At 39.2% G+C, this 17,178-nt stretch overlaps 2 protein-coding genes across 2 annotated transcripts; both read right to left on the bottom strand.

Annotated features, from left to right (window-relative positions):
* Window positions 1–1,709: 1,709 nt before the first annotated feature.
* On the bottom strand, window positions 1,710–7,947 carry LOC146311492 (stonustoxin subunit beta-like). The gene is made up of 4 exons (XM_084741226.1): window positions 7,828–7,947; window positions 7,595–7,695; window positions 4,018–5,493; window positions 1,710–3,085 (listed from the first exon to the last, which is right to left on the bottom strand). Exons 2-4 carry the CDS (start codon window positions 7,683–7,685, stop codon window positions 2,535–2,537), a joined length of 2,118 nt encoding a protein of 705 aa, XP_084597352.1. The 5' UTR covers window positions 7,686–7,695; window positions 7,828–7,947; the 3' UTR covers window positions 1,710–2,534.
* Window positions 7,948–12,670: 4,723 nt separating this feature from the next.
* Window positions 12,671–16,964, bottom strand: LOC146311491 (hydroxycarboxylic acid receptor 2-like). The gene is made up of 3 exons (XM_084740967.1): window positions 16,801–16,964; window positions 15,295–15,901; window positions 12,671–13,542 (listed from the first exon to the last, which is right to left on the bottom strand). Exons 2-3 carry the CDS (start codon window positions 15,709–15,711, stop codon window positions 12,850–12,852), a joined length of 1,110 nt encoding a protein of 369 aa, XP_084597093.1. The 5' UTR covers window positions 15,712–15,901; window positions 16,801–16,964; the 3' UTR covers window positions 12,671–12,849.
* Between the last annotated feature and the right edge of the window lie 214 nt (window positions 16,965–17,178).

Raw genomic sequence — 17,178 nt, 5'->3', positions numbered from 1 at the left:
GGTAAGAAGCACACCATGAATGCTGTGACGATGGCGGTGCACACTTGCATTGCCTGTCAAACCTTGTCTGGTTTTCCCATCTGTCACTCCTTCAGGAACCTGGAGATACAGATGGAGCAAAGTAGCAGCATGGCCAGAGGGATGATGAACTCCAGCACCATCAGTATACAGTGCATGACAACCAGGATGATGATGGCGCGTGACGGCTCTTTGTAAGAAGTGAAGAAGAAGCATTGGGTGTTGCTGCCGCTGCCCTTGATGTGGTTGTAAACCAGCGTGGGAACCTGAGGGCCGATCACCAGAATCCAGACAAACACTGACACAAATTCAGCTCGTCGCTTGATCATACAGTTGAACTGGTGGTGAGGATGGACCACCAAGAGCAAGAAGACAGTAAAGAATGCATCATTTTACATTATTTAGCATGATTTTAGTCCAGCTGTGTTTACAGTTTCTGATCCACCAGCCTCAGCCAGACAACACTGTAATACATGTTTTATTTAAATTAACACAGATAAATGAGTATCCACTACTGTTGGACTAAAATTAATCTGCCATTTCTCTTGGAGCCGTAGTCACTGATAAGCAACTACATAGTGGCCCAACTGTGAAATTATGTTGCATGATGCACAGCAGTTTAAAGGAACAGCTTACCCCAAAATGAAAAACATACAATTTCTCCTATAACCGGGTCATGGTTTCTAGAAAGAAGCACATGTTAAATTTTCAAATTTTTTGTTGTTGTTATTATTATTATTTTTTGGTTAGTTTGCTTTGAGAACAACAAGCCTAGTGCCATTCAGTCCCATTATACTGCAGAGAAGGCAGACATGTCTATGACTGATGTCTCCAAACTTTGCATCTGACACCAAAACAATTTAGACAGATGAAAATCACTCCAAGACAGAGGAGAGATATGTATTGTTGTTTTTTGTGTGGACTGTATTTTAAAAATACTGTTCCCTATAAGTTTACATCGTGAAAGAAGTGCCTATAAAAAAATGAATAAATAATTTTTGGGGTCACAGAATCACTGTGAAAAGAATGTTTGTCAATCTGATTTTAATCCATTTGGTCCAATAAGATTTGGAAAGTCTAGAAGATCTGCATGATTAAATCATTTTATCCCATTCAAGTTAGACTGAGGGCTGAACCTTAAGTTAACCAATCAGCAGAAGGAAATCTCCACAGCGCTTGTTCTTTAGACAGAACAACATGGATGATCCAGGTAATTTAATACCAAGAAGTCGGTTAGGAATGAACAGAGGCTTGTATTCAGTTCTTTCTGGTCAATAATCTGCTGGCACAGATCACCTATATGGCCATTTTTCTGATGATAGTTATTCAACACTGTTACTTCTATAGAAGTCAACATTTTTACAGTGACTTTAAATAGAATGAATTAGGTTTGTTTGACCACGTTTCCATTTGTACCACTAACACTTGCAGTGGTAGTTGCTGCACACTTCAACCATTTATTCATTACATGGCATTATTTAAGGCCAGGGCCAATTCATCTTGATGAAAAACACTAAAATCACTTCATTTAAAACTGTAATATGAATTCATGTGTACACAACATTCTTAATGTTTGGAAAATTTGCAATACGTATTTTTTATTTTTGTGTGGCCTGTTGAAAATCCTTATATGTCATTGACCGCCTGGCAATTTTGCAATTCCACTGACAAATAAGAAGGAGACCAAAATCTCTCTCATTATTGTCACTCTTTATTAATGCTCAGAGCACAGTACACAACACAAAGGACAGTTCATAATGTGGACACTGAAGAGACGCTTTCACTCCTTTTATAACTTGGAGCCGTCTTTATCTCATGTATTTTCTTCTCCCTCCAGCCGAGGTTGTCTTCCTGGTCCGGTCTGTTCCCGTCTCAGGTGCTGTGGCAGTTTACTGCCCTCCTACCAACTATCTGCCCCGGCCTCTCTGGCTGTTACTGATCTGAGGCACCTTTGTTTCTAGTTTTACTACCTGACAACAATCTAATATTTTCCTGCACTGATGAACCCTGAACAGACTTTTAATCACGTACACTCCACAAACACTTCACAAGCTATAGGGTTCTCTCAGGTTAAAGGTTCTATGGTACAAGATTCAGAACAATCAGAGGAAATAAACATGATTATATGGGAAGATATTTAAACATTACAAGAGACAAAGATAACACAGATATATGATTAAAAGTGTGATATGTGTAATTTCCCTCACAATCCTCATGATTACATGAACAATAAAGATATTGATTATTTGTGCAGTATGTGTAATTTCCCTCACCGCTTTTGATTATTATTGATCAATGGTAAAATTGAACATCGTGAATAAAGAAACTCCTGGACTTCAGAAATTCTGTTACTCCACTCTGGTCCATGAGTACAGTGTATGTGACTAACATGGTGGAGCTTCACACACATACACACAATGAAAATAAAACAATGACAGAAATATTCAACAATAATTCTGTGAAAGTGGAGTGAACTGGACTGAATTTGAACTGAATCATGTGACTCAATCATGAGATTACAGAGGCAGGAATATGTAGTTGGAATTACGCCAAATCAAGAACATTGGGTAAAGAGGCTCAGAGAATTTGGTACGGAAGGTGTGGAGGTGACTCAGTGTGTCAGCTGAGACACTGTAGTAAGACAGAGTGCCAGCATCCCAGTCCAGGTAGATTCCCAGACGGGTGAGGCCATGAGCAGGAAATCGCAAATTCTGGTACTGGTTAGGATGAGCTGTATACAGAGTAGGGTGTGGTGGGGACCATCTGTGGCCTAAAGCCCAACAGATGTTACTCCATCCAAGCTTGCATCTGTCACTTTTTCCTTTCCTTCCTATACCTGTGTAGGAAACACCTACAGCTACATCTTCACTTTGTCCACCACTCCACTCTACCTCCCAGTAACATCGCCCAGTCAGCCCCTCTCTGGACAAAACCTGTCGAAAGAAATCAAATCTCTGTGGGAGGTCAGGATACGACTGTGCTTGTCCACCTGTGGCCTTCTTGTTTCTCTCAGACAAAGTGAGGTTTTTGTTTGCTGTGTCTGGGTCCAGAGTGACATCACAGGCGTCTAAAGGAGAGAATGAGAACGAGATGTGATCATGATTACAGCTCGTACTCAATTTACTTTAGACAACCACTTTAGTCAGTATTATATAATTAAATAATAATTAAATGAATGTTAAATAAATGTGGATATGAAATAAATCCTGGAATAAATGGTTATTAATATGTAAGGAATTTTTTATTTATCATGCCACATTTATCTCAGTACTTTGCTCCTTGTAACTTGTCAAACTGGCTTCTGTCCATCGGTCTCCGATGCTGTGTTTGGACTTCCTGCTTTGTATCTGAATCTGTTAGAAATTCTGGGAAATAAATGTGGCATGATGACATAAAGCTGTCCCCCCAAAACATCCTATTTTAAATAAGAACCTATTAATTCTACTGACTTGTATATACAATCTTTTCTAGTTATTTCATAGCAATGTTTTTTGTTTGTTTGTTTGTTTGTTTATTTAATATTGATTAAAACCGCATTCCAAAATTTTGTCTAAAACTGTCTAGGTTGATAAGTTACATTTGTGGAGTATCTTAATTTTATATTTCTGCTTCGTTGATTACCAGAATATTATTTCACACATCCTTATACCTAAACACTTATACAGTTATCTTAAGTTCAGACCATTTGTTGAATCAGACATGATATCTTCATCTGAACCCTTCGTATGAAAAAGTGTCATTACTTTATATTGTAATGAAGTATGGTTACATATTTGTACTAAAGTAAAGTAAGCAATCTACAGTACTTCTGCTAACACTGTGCATCAAAAGTCCTGCTGGTCGTTTTTCTTGAGATCCCTTTTTAAAGCAATTTTAATGTAAGCGATGAGAAAAAAAACTCAAAATGAAGTCTGTGAATAACAAAAGGTGTTGCAACTCAAGTTTATGAAGGGCAGTAAATTGTTAGTATTTATGTGACAGTTAAATTAAAGTACTTACACCAGAGTAAGTCTCTTCTGTCTTTGTCAGTCTCCACATTAGTGATGTTGGGCTTTGAGAAATTATCAGTGATCAGTATGCCGTTCTTGTAATGGTAGATAGTTGCTCCTTTGTATTTCTCATTTGCAATGGACGCTACCAGGAACCGGAAACTGCTGGTGTTCTTCAAGCCTTTGGCAACTTTGTTGAAATCTTTGGCTTTTTCTCTCATGTTGATTATAACTGCAGCTGATTTGTACCATGGGTCTTTTGTTGGTTGTGCAGTAGATTGTGATTTCACGTCTCCCACGTAGTCTTTTAGTGCTTGAAGGTAGGAGTCAGTAGTTTCCAGGGAGGTGAACACAAAGCACAGAGCATCTTCTACACCTGCAGCAAGAACCTCTCTGTTCAACTCTGACTCATCTGAAACGATCTTTATTCCCTCCATCATGTCTACACAGGACCTGATGATGTTGATTTCTCTCTCTTTATGATCCAACCACTCGCTCAGATTTTCTTGACTGAATGGTGACTTCTTTCTGTCTTCAAAGAGTTTCTCTAATTTGCTCTCATCTTCTTTTCCTTCACGGATGAGAGGAAGCGTCTTTGCCATGGTCTGCTGGAGGCCAAATGCATAATAATTACACAGTTTTTTGAAAAAGCTTAACTCTTCCCTAATCTGTGGAAATTTCTTGACCACTTCGTCATACAGAGAATCATCACATCTCATTCGTATTTCCCTGAGATCTTCTAGAGCATCCTGCACCTTCATCACCAGTCCAGTGCTGATGCCTGTCTTCAGCTCAGGAGATGTGAGAGTCAATTTCGCCAGTGGCATCAGCCAGACCTTCAATGGAACACTCTCCTTCTCTGGATTTTCCTTCAGCAGCTTTGGAAGCTCAGCATAGGTCTTCACTGCTTCTACAAATGTTGCAGGGTTGCTTTCAAGAAGAAGGTCTCCAAAGAATTTGCAGGAGAATTTATTGATCAGCTCTTCTTCTTCATCACTCAGCGTGACGCTGACACTCCCCTCAAGTTCAAATGAAGGGATCTTGTTTATCACAGCTTCCACGCTGGCCTGAATGGTCTGAAGACTGCTGGACTCTAACTTCTCACTGTCAAACACAAAGAAAGCATTTGCCCCATAAAGGATTCCTGTGACTACATGTGTTGCAACACCCTTCTCAATAACTTCTTTCTGTTGGCTGTCCATGGCGTCAACGTCAATTACTGACAACTCTTTGAACTGTGTGGTAGCTTTGTACTGAAACGTCACTCTGCTCTGATTATTGAACTTCTTCGTATCATTCAGATACTTTGCAGATCCTCCAACTTCAACCAGTCCACTCATGTAACTGACCTTCACAGAAACATCAATATCCAGCAGAGAGGACTTGGATTCAAATGTGTCAGATGCAGAAATCTTAGAATGACTGCTCCCATGATGCTTTTCAACTGTGTTCTTTTGCAGAGTTTTATCATCCCACAGTTTCAAACCTAGAGAAATTGGAAAACATCAGTCATCTGATAAAGGAAAATCATTTTGTGAAACAGCTACTAAATTTATTGATTGATTAATTCTTTTACATAAAGTTGATTAATTCAGAAATTACAGGATGGAGACAAATCCACTCCAGTAAAATTAATTACAGCAATTCATTGTCTCCACAGAGGACTCTGATCTAAATTTGCTTTGCTGATCAGTCGGACTGTGTGTGACTGAATAAAAAAAAAGTTTTAATATTAATACACAGTAAATTTCTAAAATATTTAAAAACCATCCAAACCACTTGTGCACATTTTAACCTGCACAATGTGACCCAAAACTGTCCAATCTGGCAACACTGGATTGATGCATGTATGAACAATCTAATAATGTCACAAACATCAGATATCAGTCACAGCATAAAATTAAATGGAGTTTACTGCAGAATGAGTACTGCTACTTTTGATATTTTAAATAGTGGTGTGTGTGTGTGTGTGTGTGTGTGTGTGTGTGTGTGTGTGTGTGTGTGTGTCTATGTTTGTGCAAACAAATTTAAATTCTAGAAGTCAGGACACAACAACACAGGACAACACTGCATGGCAGCAGTATAAGGCTGTACAGGATTGGAGCCCTGTCACTGAATATCACCAGTCTGATGGAGAAATGTGCCAAAGTAAGACTGGAGATGACACTCACAGAATCTCTGGACTTGGTGGTAAGAGGTGATGCTCCAACCCTTGCCACTAGAAAAAAGTGGATCCCAGCTGCTGCAGTAGTGGATACAGAATCCCTAGGACACAGTGGGCCATGTCCAACAGGGTAGAGGACATTTTGGCCTGAGAGAAATGAAACTTGCCTAGCAAAAGGCTACAACTGAATGTTGGTCCACCAAGAAGGGCCATATCCCAAGCCAGCTGGACAAGGTGGGATGCCCTCAAGGGGAGGAAAATCACATGGAATGGGCTGTGGAGCATGGAGGCTGAAATGCTGAACTTTACCGTCACAGACCCATAAAATATGGGTGTGGTTCTAGGAACCCTAAAGCCTGACTCAAGGCAGATACACCTGGTGGCACAACCAAGTACTGTCCTGTTTGACAGCTGAACTGGAGCGCATGAGAATAACTGCCAACACCATGCTTCTCCAGACCCAGGAGAAGATCCCACACCTCCCATTGGAGAGAAACATGGGGCCAGCTATTTTCCTTCCTACTCAAGCCCAGTGAACCTAGGGGACTGGTAAATGCTGACATAGGCTAGAGACTCACATTCCCATCTGTGAAGTTTGGCAACCAATCATCACCCAGATCTGATTCTCTGGTACCATTCCTGTCAGCGTGCCTTCCTCATTGAACTGACTATCCCTTGGGAGGATATTGTGGAGGAGGCTTTTGAGTGCAAGAAGCTGCAATATGCCAACCTTGCAGCCAAAGCAGGAGAGTTGGACGTGACTGATTCTCCTGATATTTTGATGCTGCTGGTTGTGAGTTACAGCCTGCTAAACAGGCATACCTGATCCTCCTGACATATTGTATTGTTTTATACGATGCTTAAAATAGAGCATAACATTGGAAGCTGTTCAGTCACAGTAAGGTCTTGTAAATCGCACTATGTACAACTTTGATAACTTCTTCTTGTTTTCACAGAATATTATATTTGCTAACTCTACGCAGACTGTTGGTCCAATCAACACAAAAGTAAGTCAGCATCATATACACACTTTGCAGATCTAAAATTAAAATGATTTCAATTTGTCAATCTGTTTGGATTTTATGAGCCAATCAGTTTTGTCAAAGTAGCTGATTTTTAAAAGATTTGCAAAACGTCATGACCACGATGAGATATCTACATGAAAACCAAGACGCGTGTTCAGTGTTCTATATTTGCATTTTTAATGATTTTATTTAACTCAGCAAAAGTTTAGCAAATTATTAAATTATGCACAATAAAAGTGAAAAAGAAAATCACCATATATCGTCTACAAGCCTGTGAACTACATTTGACTGCCTGAAACTTGTTAGTCTTTTGTCTTGTTCCAGAGGTCAAATCTGAAGTGCCTCCATGTCAAATTATAAATATAATATTTCTTCAGTATGTGAATGTCAAGTCTTACCTGGGATGAGTTCATCTTTCCGAGCATCATAGAGCATTCCAAGGGTGAAGGGTCGACCCAGGGCAGCAATTGTTATCTGATCTGAGGCCATTTTCTCCAACCTGTTGAGAAATGTGAAGTGAGTAACCACACAGTCTTCAGTTTTTTACAGAGTTTTTAACACTGGGAATCGACTCTCAGTAACACAGTCAGTAAAAGTCTGAACACGTTTTTGTCGCCCAGTTTGTCCTCACCTGGTGAAGGTGTGTAGATCAGCTGAGTTGTGTGTGAGTCTTCTTGACTTCTAACTGGAGCAGCCAGTCTGATGATCTGTGATGCTGCGACTTAGATCTTATATAGCTTACGCTTATTTCCTGTCAGATACCCGCCTCTCCTGACTCCTCCCACCCCACGCCCCATGACACGCCTCCAGACATGACAGCAGCCATTTGTAACAGACCTGGGGTCAGATTATGAAAATCGTTCTATGAAAAACAAGGCAATACTGCGACAGGCAACAGGTGACTTTGGGGCTTCCTTCATTGCTTTCTGGCAGACGTTTGCATAAATCAAAAGATGTCAGAGCGGTTAAACCTGGAGGGGGAAACGCATCAGCCAACGGTGTGATGATCGCTGTATTTGCCTGCATGCCGTTAACTTCATTTTTAAGCAGAATATTTTATCTCATTATCAGGGGTGGAAAAGTACTGAAAATCTGTACTCAAGTACAAGTACTCTTACATTACTACATATTACCCAATTATAAGAAAAAAGACTTAAGTAAAAGTACAAAGAACTCAACTAATGATCTAACAGAACAATGACTAATCTAATCAAATTTGAAATTAAATTATAATATTAACTTAGTAACTTTTAAAAGAAGACAAACATATTCTTCCTCTTTTCACAAACAGAGCTCAGCAGTGAGGTTCCAGAAGTTAAAATCCCATTCGTTCATATTCTGCAGAGAGGATTTAGATTATTGGTCAGGATGTCGTAACCCTCCAATGTGGACTTACCACAAATTCTGACATCAACACAACACCAACTACAATATACTGCAACACCTTTATCATCACTGTAATCCTGATGACAACTAAATTTAAGACCATGTTGCATCATTACAATGGATTGTGGGATGGGTAGTTTCTTCACTCTTAAAATGGTCACGTACACAGTCTTGTGCCTTTGGCCTTTTTCACTTTGTCTAGTCTTTTTTCTGTTTTTTTGTTTTTTAATTAGATTATATGGTTTTGAAGAGCTTAAAACTCTTCGTATCAGGATTTTCTTTCTCAGTGTAAGATGTGAAAGATACTGGGTTTTATTTATTTATAAAGCTCTTATCGCTCTTTTACCTTCTTACATCAGTTCAATACTTTCTTTTAATGTGAGCTCTTACCAAACTCAGTCTAGTGACTGGATTACGCTGCAGGTGCCGACTGTTTTTACTGAACTTGGAATATCCAGTTTTTCATATTGTGCACCTGCAACTTGGAACAACATGTAAAACAATTCAAAGTTTTCCTCATTTTCATCCCTACAACAATTCAAATCTTTAACTGTATCACATTTTACTTCTAGATGTTCCTGTTTTAATGATGAATGAGTTTTACATTTGAACTGTTTTCATTCATTATTGACACTTTTATTCATTTTTATTTTTGATTGTGGCTTTTATTGCTTTTTACTTCTTGTTGCTACTTTTTTCAGTTTCTCTTTGGATTTTTTGTGTCTAAGTGCTTTTATTTTTTATTGTTTTACTCAGCTACATTGTACATGAGGTCTCTACTTCAGTGTATTTCTGAGTTAAAATAAAGGTTGAATGAATGAATGATGAATTTGTGAGCAGATGGCCTTATGGTTACAAAAATGCAAATGAAATGTTTGGACATAAATTCAAATTGTTCTCACTACTCAATTATGATTGTAGAGGAACTAAATAGATTACATTGTGTAATGTGGACTCAAGTACAAGTAAAAGTACATGTGTGAAAATCTACTCATAAGTACTTAAAATCACTACTCAGTTACAGTAACTTGAGTATTTGTAATTCTCACTGGACTCAAGCACTTAGGCAGGAACTTGGTGTTCAAAAGTGGCTGATGGGACTTACAGGCCCCATGAAAATGAACTTACTTCTGCCATCATAAGTTCTCATCCATATCCCTAATATTCACCAGTCCTCACTTCTATAGTTGTTTCTCCAGGTTCTTACACCTGACACACACTGCCCACCTCAACCTGTGCATGACGGCTTCCTCACTGAACTGCATGTGTGGGTCAACATAGGGCCCCAGAGTCAACTCTGGGACACACACAGGATGGCAAAGACAAGAGACAGAAAGACTGAATGTAATGTCCTAAGAATGTAGTGTCACTAGTCTGACAGATACTTTCTTCTGAATCCTCTCATGTCACACTTCCAGACATGAGCACCGTTTCAAAATGTGTATATTTTGTTGCATAAAGACAAAAGGTCACTTTGTTTTTGTAGTCAAACCACATATTCTTCTCACACAGGAGTTCTGTTTAAAAAAAAGTTCCGGCATCATTTTCATCAACTTATAATGAAAGAGTTTAGGTACAACACACCTGCAAACTCACACCTACCCACATCTTAAAGTGCTGTCACATTAGAAAACATAATTCATTTGTATAATACACACAATAAACAAACATATGAATCTTAGCAGAAATGGACTTGTCTGACCTAACTGCAACCTCTTGACTCTCCCAGGCACTTAATTCTTTTCTGAAGGGGTGATAGTTTATGGCAATTTCAGGGTCAACAACTGTGAGCATGAGAAAGGTCAAAGTGTTTTTGTTAGTTCAGCGGAAGTGACATCAGCTTTCAGTAAGATAAACAAAGGTGTACTTGGTTGGACTTTGACGAAAAAGCAATAAGAAAGAAAACTAAATACACACACGTTTACTTGTGTCAATTGTGGGGATATTCCATAGACTTACGTTTAATTTACATGGTAAGGGAAGTCTCCAGGAAATTAATGTGAACTTAACAGCTGATCTAAAAGTTGTTTTTCACCTTGGAACAGAGCTTTGGTCCAGCCATCCCCATTTATCTGGTCTTCAGTCTGAAACATGTCCCCAAAAATAAAGTCACACCATATACTAATAAAACCTCAACACTTCTGTCGTCCAAAAGTTAAGACACAAAGAAACACTTTGTAACAGCCACTGTGGCTGACTGCTAGGGTCTGACCTGACCACTCACTCATTTTCAATATTCATCCTCACATGCTGGTTTGTTCACTTGTGTGATGCTGACTTTCATTGTGCTTATACTGTCTTCTACAGAGCCTTGGAGTGGCCTTAGAGAAAAACAGACAGAAGAAGGTGAGGCGTTCAGGTGTCCTTCACAAAACAGGTGCTTTGTTTTCCTTTTGAGCAGAAAACACAGTTTACTGTCTTAATAGTGCACCTCAGAGTTTATCTGGACACTTTTATGGCGATTGCAATCACTCGTATGTTTGTAGCCTGTCAGTTAACCTGGACTCTTCATTCCCAGAGACAGGAGTGTGCTCACATGACGGGGAAGGCTGGGGCTAGTACCACTGTCAACACACAATCTGCTCACAAGGAATCAAATCAAAGTGGTCAGATGAAGAACAGATGCATGGCAAGAGAACCATTATTTTGCATTTGAAATAATGTAAAAATCTGGTTTATCTGTAAAGCTGTAGAAGGCTTACACAGCTTTTCCTCAGAGAACGGTCTGAGAATCTGAGGACAGTGCACACCGTGTTGCTATGATTAAAGGGCACATTTCTTCAAGATGGTGCACAATGGTGAAGAACAGGCTTTGAGATGTGTTTTCCCATTCGGTGGGTATGTCTCAGGTGTTACCCAATCAGAAGCGATGTATGTAAACACAGCTGTATCAAAAAGGTGTTGCTGTGCTGTTCCCCTGCGCACACAACGGGGTGTTCAATGCCCCCGTGTTTAATTTAAGTAAAAAATTTTCTAGTCTTGTCAGATCTAACGGTGGATTCTCTGTTATTCTGACTTACAGTGGGTGGCTAGCTTGATAGTGCCGCCTTCTCAAGGCGGGCTTCTGCAGTGTAGTGAGGAGGATCAGCTCTATTATGTGTCCCCGAGTTTGTCTGAAAGTAAACAACACAGCCAGCAAATCTGTCACAGTTGAGGCAGTTATCAGGGTTTTGCCATGGAACAGGACCTGAACATGTTTTGCATGTTTAATTTAATGTTAATTAATTTGTATTTAATCTAACATTTATTTACTTGCCAATATCTATTTGCATTATTATGATACTCAAACTTGTGAATTTAGATCTAGTACATTAGGTTGCAGAACTTTCCTGTACCATGTCGAGAGAAAATGCTGATTAATCTCTTGCGTCACTCCTTGATGTCTGCCGTCATGTGTCAACATCCTCATAACTGCTAGTCTACAAATATAAGCATGTAGTCAAACTGGTCCAATGTGTCAGAAACCATGTCTGATGAATGTCATGTCTGACATAGAAAATCACAGATCAGCTGTGGTAGTTGATGATGTGTCCACTAGATGGGGCACATTACCCATCCTTTCTACAGTGAACTCACGAGCAGAGGAGCATTTATATGAAACAACAGAACAAAACAGGAGATGATTTAAGAAAGAGACTTTGTTTTGATTACATCTTGTCATCCAGGCTTTTCTGTGATTATTGAACCTAACAATGCTATTGTTGTTGGTTTGGAGCTCTCACTGCAACCTCCCTGGCCATCTTCTCTGTATGTTTGACCCTGTTTAACCTCTGAAACCATGCTGGAATCACAGCTCAAACTTTCAGGACTTTGTAGTTCAAGTAGAGAAGTTTCCAAAGATAACAAATATTTTAGGATGAATTTTTTTGGAAAGTGTCCAAAATAATGCACAAGACATATAGAATATCTAAATTTCAAGGACTAGTAGAGCTGTAAAAACACAGCATTTAAATATTTAATTTGTCATACTGTAAGACAGTGTGGATTTTTTTTTTTTAATTACCCAGTTGAGGGGAAACTTCAATTAATAAATATAATAAAAATCCATGTGTGATTTATTCAGTCACACTAACTTACATACATACATAAATAAATTAATTTGAATTTCAAAATATTATTAGAACTGAAGTTGTTCTATGTTCACACTGATCACAGAAACAAGCAGATATAATTTGATTTAAACTGCAAAAATCAAGGAATTAAAAGATGATTAGACACTCCTCCTCAGCGCTGCTTGATCCAGTCATTATTATCTAGCAGGAGCTCATTACATGGCCTCACTCCCTCTGTCAGCCCGTATGGATTTCAGTTCCTGCTGGGTGGTTGACTGAGTTCCTGATGAAGACACAGCATTCTCGCTATCACCTGTATCCTGTTTGCAGCGCAGGGCGCGGGGCAAAGAGCTGCAAAGGGCCTTTCTGAACATGGAGCTGGAGAAGACGTAGATGATGGGGTCCAGAGCTGAATTAAGGAAGTTCAGCCCCAAAGACACAATTGTGAGCTGGGTGAAAGTGTAGAAGGAGGTGCAGTCCCATGGGCGATACGAGCGGATGACCCACACCCCAATCGTTGTCACCGTGGTGGGTAAGAAGCACACCATGAATACTGTGACGATGGCGGTGCACACTCGCATTGCCTTTCGCACCTTGTCTGGTTTTCCCATCTGTCGCTCCTTCAGGAACCTGGAGATCCGGATAGAGCAGAATAGCAGCATGGCCAGAGGGATTATGAACTCCAGCACCGTCAGGATACGGTGCATGCTGACCAGGATGATGATGGCACGTGATGCCTCTTTGTAAGAAGTGAAGAAGAAGCATTGGGTGTTGCTGCCGCTGCCCTTAATGTGGTTGTAAGCCAGCATGGGAACCCGAGGGCTGATCACCAGAATCCAGACAAACAGTGACACAAACGCAGCCCGCCGTTTGGTCATACGGTTGAACCGGTGGTGAGGGTGAACCACCTAGACCAAGAAGACAGGACAGAATGCATCATTTTACATCATTTAGCGTGAATTTAGTCCAGCTGTGTTTACAGTTTCTGATCCACCAGCCTCAGCCAAACATCGGACATTCTAATAGAGGGTTTATTTAAATAAGCACAGATAAATGAGTATCCACTACTGTTGGACTAAAATTAATTTGGCATTTTTCTTGGAGCTGTAGTTGCTGACAAGCAGTCTGTCTTTTAACTTTCTTTGAGTGGATTAATGGAACCTTCCACTGTCAGCTTGGTCATACATCAAAACACCTGCATTGTTTTATTTCTTTTTAAATATTTTTGGGGTGAAGAGTGAACCCACTTACTGAGCCCCACACACTGAGCTTTAACTAGGCAAATAAAATTACTTTTAAATATGAATGTTCATTAAACTAAACAACAGAATATGAAAATTTCAAAAGACTCCTGCAATGATATATATGACCATTTTAGAGTTGGCATACCAGACCTCAAGTATGTTAAGCGTGGCTACTGTTTAGTTTGGTTAGAATCTGGCATCAAAACCAATTGGTTAGGTTTTGGAAAAAAATATCATGGTTTGGGATCAAACATGTCCCTATATTACTTAAGTCACGTGAGTTATGTTCAGTTGATGCAGGTCATGTGGTTACGTATATAGCTTTTTTTTAACTTTTAAATTTCAATGAGACAACTTTGAATTTTGCTTTCACATGCGATATAAACTCTGGTGTCCTAGGTGAAAGTCCTGTGTTTGTTTGACCCATCCATCCACCCCTCTTCCCTTTCATGCTTTTTATGCTGCTCCTGTCAGACCTACTGCTGCCACTAGAGGTCACTGCCTAACAATAACTGTAAATATTTTGACATAGTGGCCGAACCATGAAATCATGTCACATGATGCACAGTGGTTCAAAGAGACAGTTTAGCCCAAAATGAAAAATATAAATATTCCCTCTTACCTGTTGTGCCATTAATCCATTTATATAGTTTTGGTGTGAGTTGCTGAGTTTTTGAGAAATGGACAGTAGACATGTCTGCCTTCTCTCCAATATAATGGAACGAGATGGCAAAAAGAATACATTTGGGGGGAAAAAATCAACAGCAATGTCTCTTTCCAGAAATCATGTCCCAGGTACACAAAATAATCCACAGACCTTGTTGTGAGCAGTTTCATGTTGGAATTATTTTTTCTAGTACAGAGAAAGTAGTTCCCACATGAAACTGCCCACAACAAGGTCTGTGGTTTATCTTGAGTAACTGGGTAATGATTTCTGGAAGAGATACTTGTGTTCAACTTTTTAGATGTATTTTTTGGTGCGTTGAGCACAACAAGCCAAGTGCCATTTAGTCCCATTATACTGCAGAGAAGACATATCTGACTGATGTCTCCAAAACTTGGCATCTAACACCAAAACAAGTTAGACAGATGGAAACCACTAGTAGCCAGAGGAGAAATATGTACTTTTGGTTTTGGAGTGGCTTGCACAGGGCACCTATATGGACATTTTTCTCACGATAGTATTCAAAACTAATACTTCTATAAAAGTGAATACTTCAACTAGCATCTCTTGCACAAGATTTAAATTGGTAATCCATTACATCCCTCACAAAAGCAACACTGAAAGTCAGCTGCCTCACGTTGGTGGGAGGTCTGTATAGTCAGATTTTGTTGCTGGAGCTTACAAAATAGGTTCGTGTGGACATATCTAAAGTGAGCAGATTAAAATAATAAAATCTTAACTCATTTCCTCACCTTAAAGTAGCGGTAAATTGCCACCACAGTCATAAGTGCAATGCTGGCCGAGCGGTTGGAAAACATCAAGAATAGGTTGATCCGGCACAAACCATCTCCAAACACCCAGTGGCCCCTAAGCAAGGCATCGATCCTCAGTGGCAGACTCACCAGAGCGAGGAAGTCAGCAATGACCAGGTTGAAAAGGAACAGGTTGTTGGGGTTCCAGGCCTTCAGCTTAAAGCAGAAGATCCACAGAGCAACTGTGTTTCCCAGCAACCCCAGTATAACATCAATGGTGAGGACTGGGGGCAAGATCACACCCTCCAGTTGAATACCAACTGGTGGGCAGCCGCCACCTTGACCATCACCAGTGATCGGGGTCGTCACATGTTGTGTAGCTGTCGTGGTCAAGTTTTCATTTTGCTGTAATAACATTTTGGCAAACTTTGGGAAGACGCTAAGATCAGAGTTTGTTTTAGGTTCTTCTATTAAAAACAGTTGTGGGTTTGCTGGTTGAATAAGTACGACAGAATTAGGTGTATGAGCACACCAAGGAAAGTTTTTAAATTCAGGAAATTTGCTAATTCCCCTTTTCACCTTCTTCCTCTTTTCAGCAGAATGAAATCTGTGTTTAAAAAGACAAACAAACAGAGAGTACTTTTAGTAGTAGTAGTAGCTGTAGTAGTAGTAGTACATGAAGCAGCAGAAGTTCTCCACATTTCAGCATCAATATCTAATATCTTGTAAGAGTAAAAACATTTAAACTACAAATTAAAACAGTAAAATCTATAGGTCTTGATAAAAAACTGTTTATTTTAATGATATATTCTTTAGTTTAAACTTAAGTTACAAACATACTCTGTGATTGCCCTGTTTCTAGTTAATTAAATGACCAAATTCAAAAACAGTGACAAACATTTGTAATCATAAATAAACTCGAAAATGTCACACGTAATCTTGTAATCTCACACATAAATTTCAAAGCTTCTACAAAGAACCTTTACATTTTATTTATTTAATACTTTATGACCAAAAGCAGCAATATTTCTTCTACAAGAACCACAAAATATAACATAGAAAATGAAATTATCTAAATGAAAATCTCCTCCTGCTTCTATTCACTCTGACTTTGTCTTTGAAAAAGTAAACACAAGCTTGTTAAATTTGATTTCAAGATGAATCCAGCCACATGTGGATGGTCTTAACATCCATAGCCGATGTGCTTGTGGAACATAACCAGAAAAAACTCCTTGTAGTAGCTTCAACATTATTCAAAGTCTCACATGACATTAGAAAAACATGCAAGAAAATATCATTTAACTACACCAATCAAACTAATGCTATTGTAATAAGTTTTAAAATGTATAAACTAAAAATGTATAAAACTTTCATTACATGTATTTTCTCATGCTGCACTTTAAAGAGTTTTGTAGTTGCTTTTCATGAAATAAATTCACATACAAACATGTTCAATAATACTATAAACAATTACTCACAACAGTTGGAGTGATTTCCTGAACTCACCAGCTAGTCGTATGAAGGGATTTCATTGAAGAACTGTTGGAGGAAGGAATGGAGGTTTGCGTGACCTCTGTCCCTGTATTTATGTCTCTTACAAGAGGATGTTGTCAACACTGTCGTCAAGCAGTTACCACACTTGTACTAGTACAGGCAGTAAATTACAGTGACGTGTAAAATCAAATCATGCCTGTGTAACGGATGTATGGATAGGTGTAACAGAAGACAGCCGCTGGTAGTTTTCTGGCATTTAATATCTCCTGCAGAAGACATAACACATTCTTTTAAGTCTTCTGGACTCTCCCATCTGCTATTCTGCCCCCTCAGCAATGCAAAACGGCACTGTCTGATTTACATTTTTTTTCTCAAAATGCATGAGTTCAC

Source organism: Lutjanus erythropterus, chromosome 17 (genome assembly GCF_056507025.1).
Source record: "Lutjanus erythropterus isolate fLutEry1 chromosome 17, fLutEry1.hap2, whole genome shotgun sequence".
In the NCBI taxonomy this organism is placed as follows: Eukaryota; Metazoa; Chordata; class Actinopteri; order Lutjaniformes; family Lutjanidae; genus Lutjanus; species Lutjanus erythropterus.
The sequence above is the reverse complement of the archived record's forward strand: the minus strand, read 5'-3'. Positions and strand labels throughout refer to the sequence as shown.

Excerpts from the sequence above, each read along its gene's own strand:
- LOC146311492 (XM_084741226.1), bottom strand. The coding sequence starts at position 7,685 with ATGGCCTCAGATCAGATAACAATTGCTGCCCTGGGTCGACCCTTCACC. Across the intron at positions 5,494-7,594 it reads GAAAGATGAACTCATCCCAG|GTTTGAAACTGTGGGATGAT; the intron begins GTAAGACTTGAC and ends CAATTTCTCTAG. Across the intron at positions 3,086-4,017 it reads CAGAAGAGACTTACTCTGGT|ACGCCTGTGATGTCACTCTG; the intron begins GTAAGTACTTTA and ends TCTCTCCTTTAG.
- LOC146311491 (XM_084740967.1), bottom strand. The coding sequence starts at position 15,711 with ATGTTATTACAGCAAAATGAAAACTTGACCACGACAGCTACACAACAT. Across the intron at positions 13,543-15,294 it reads CAATTTACCGCTACTTTAAG|GTGGTTCACCCTCACCACCG; the intron begins GTGAGGAAATGA and ends TTCTTGGTCTAG.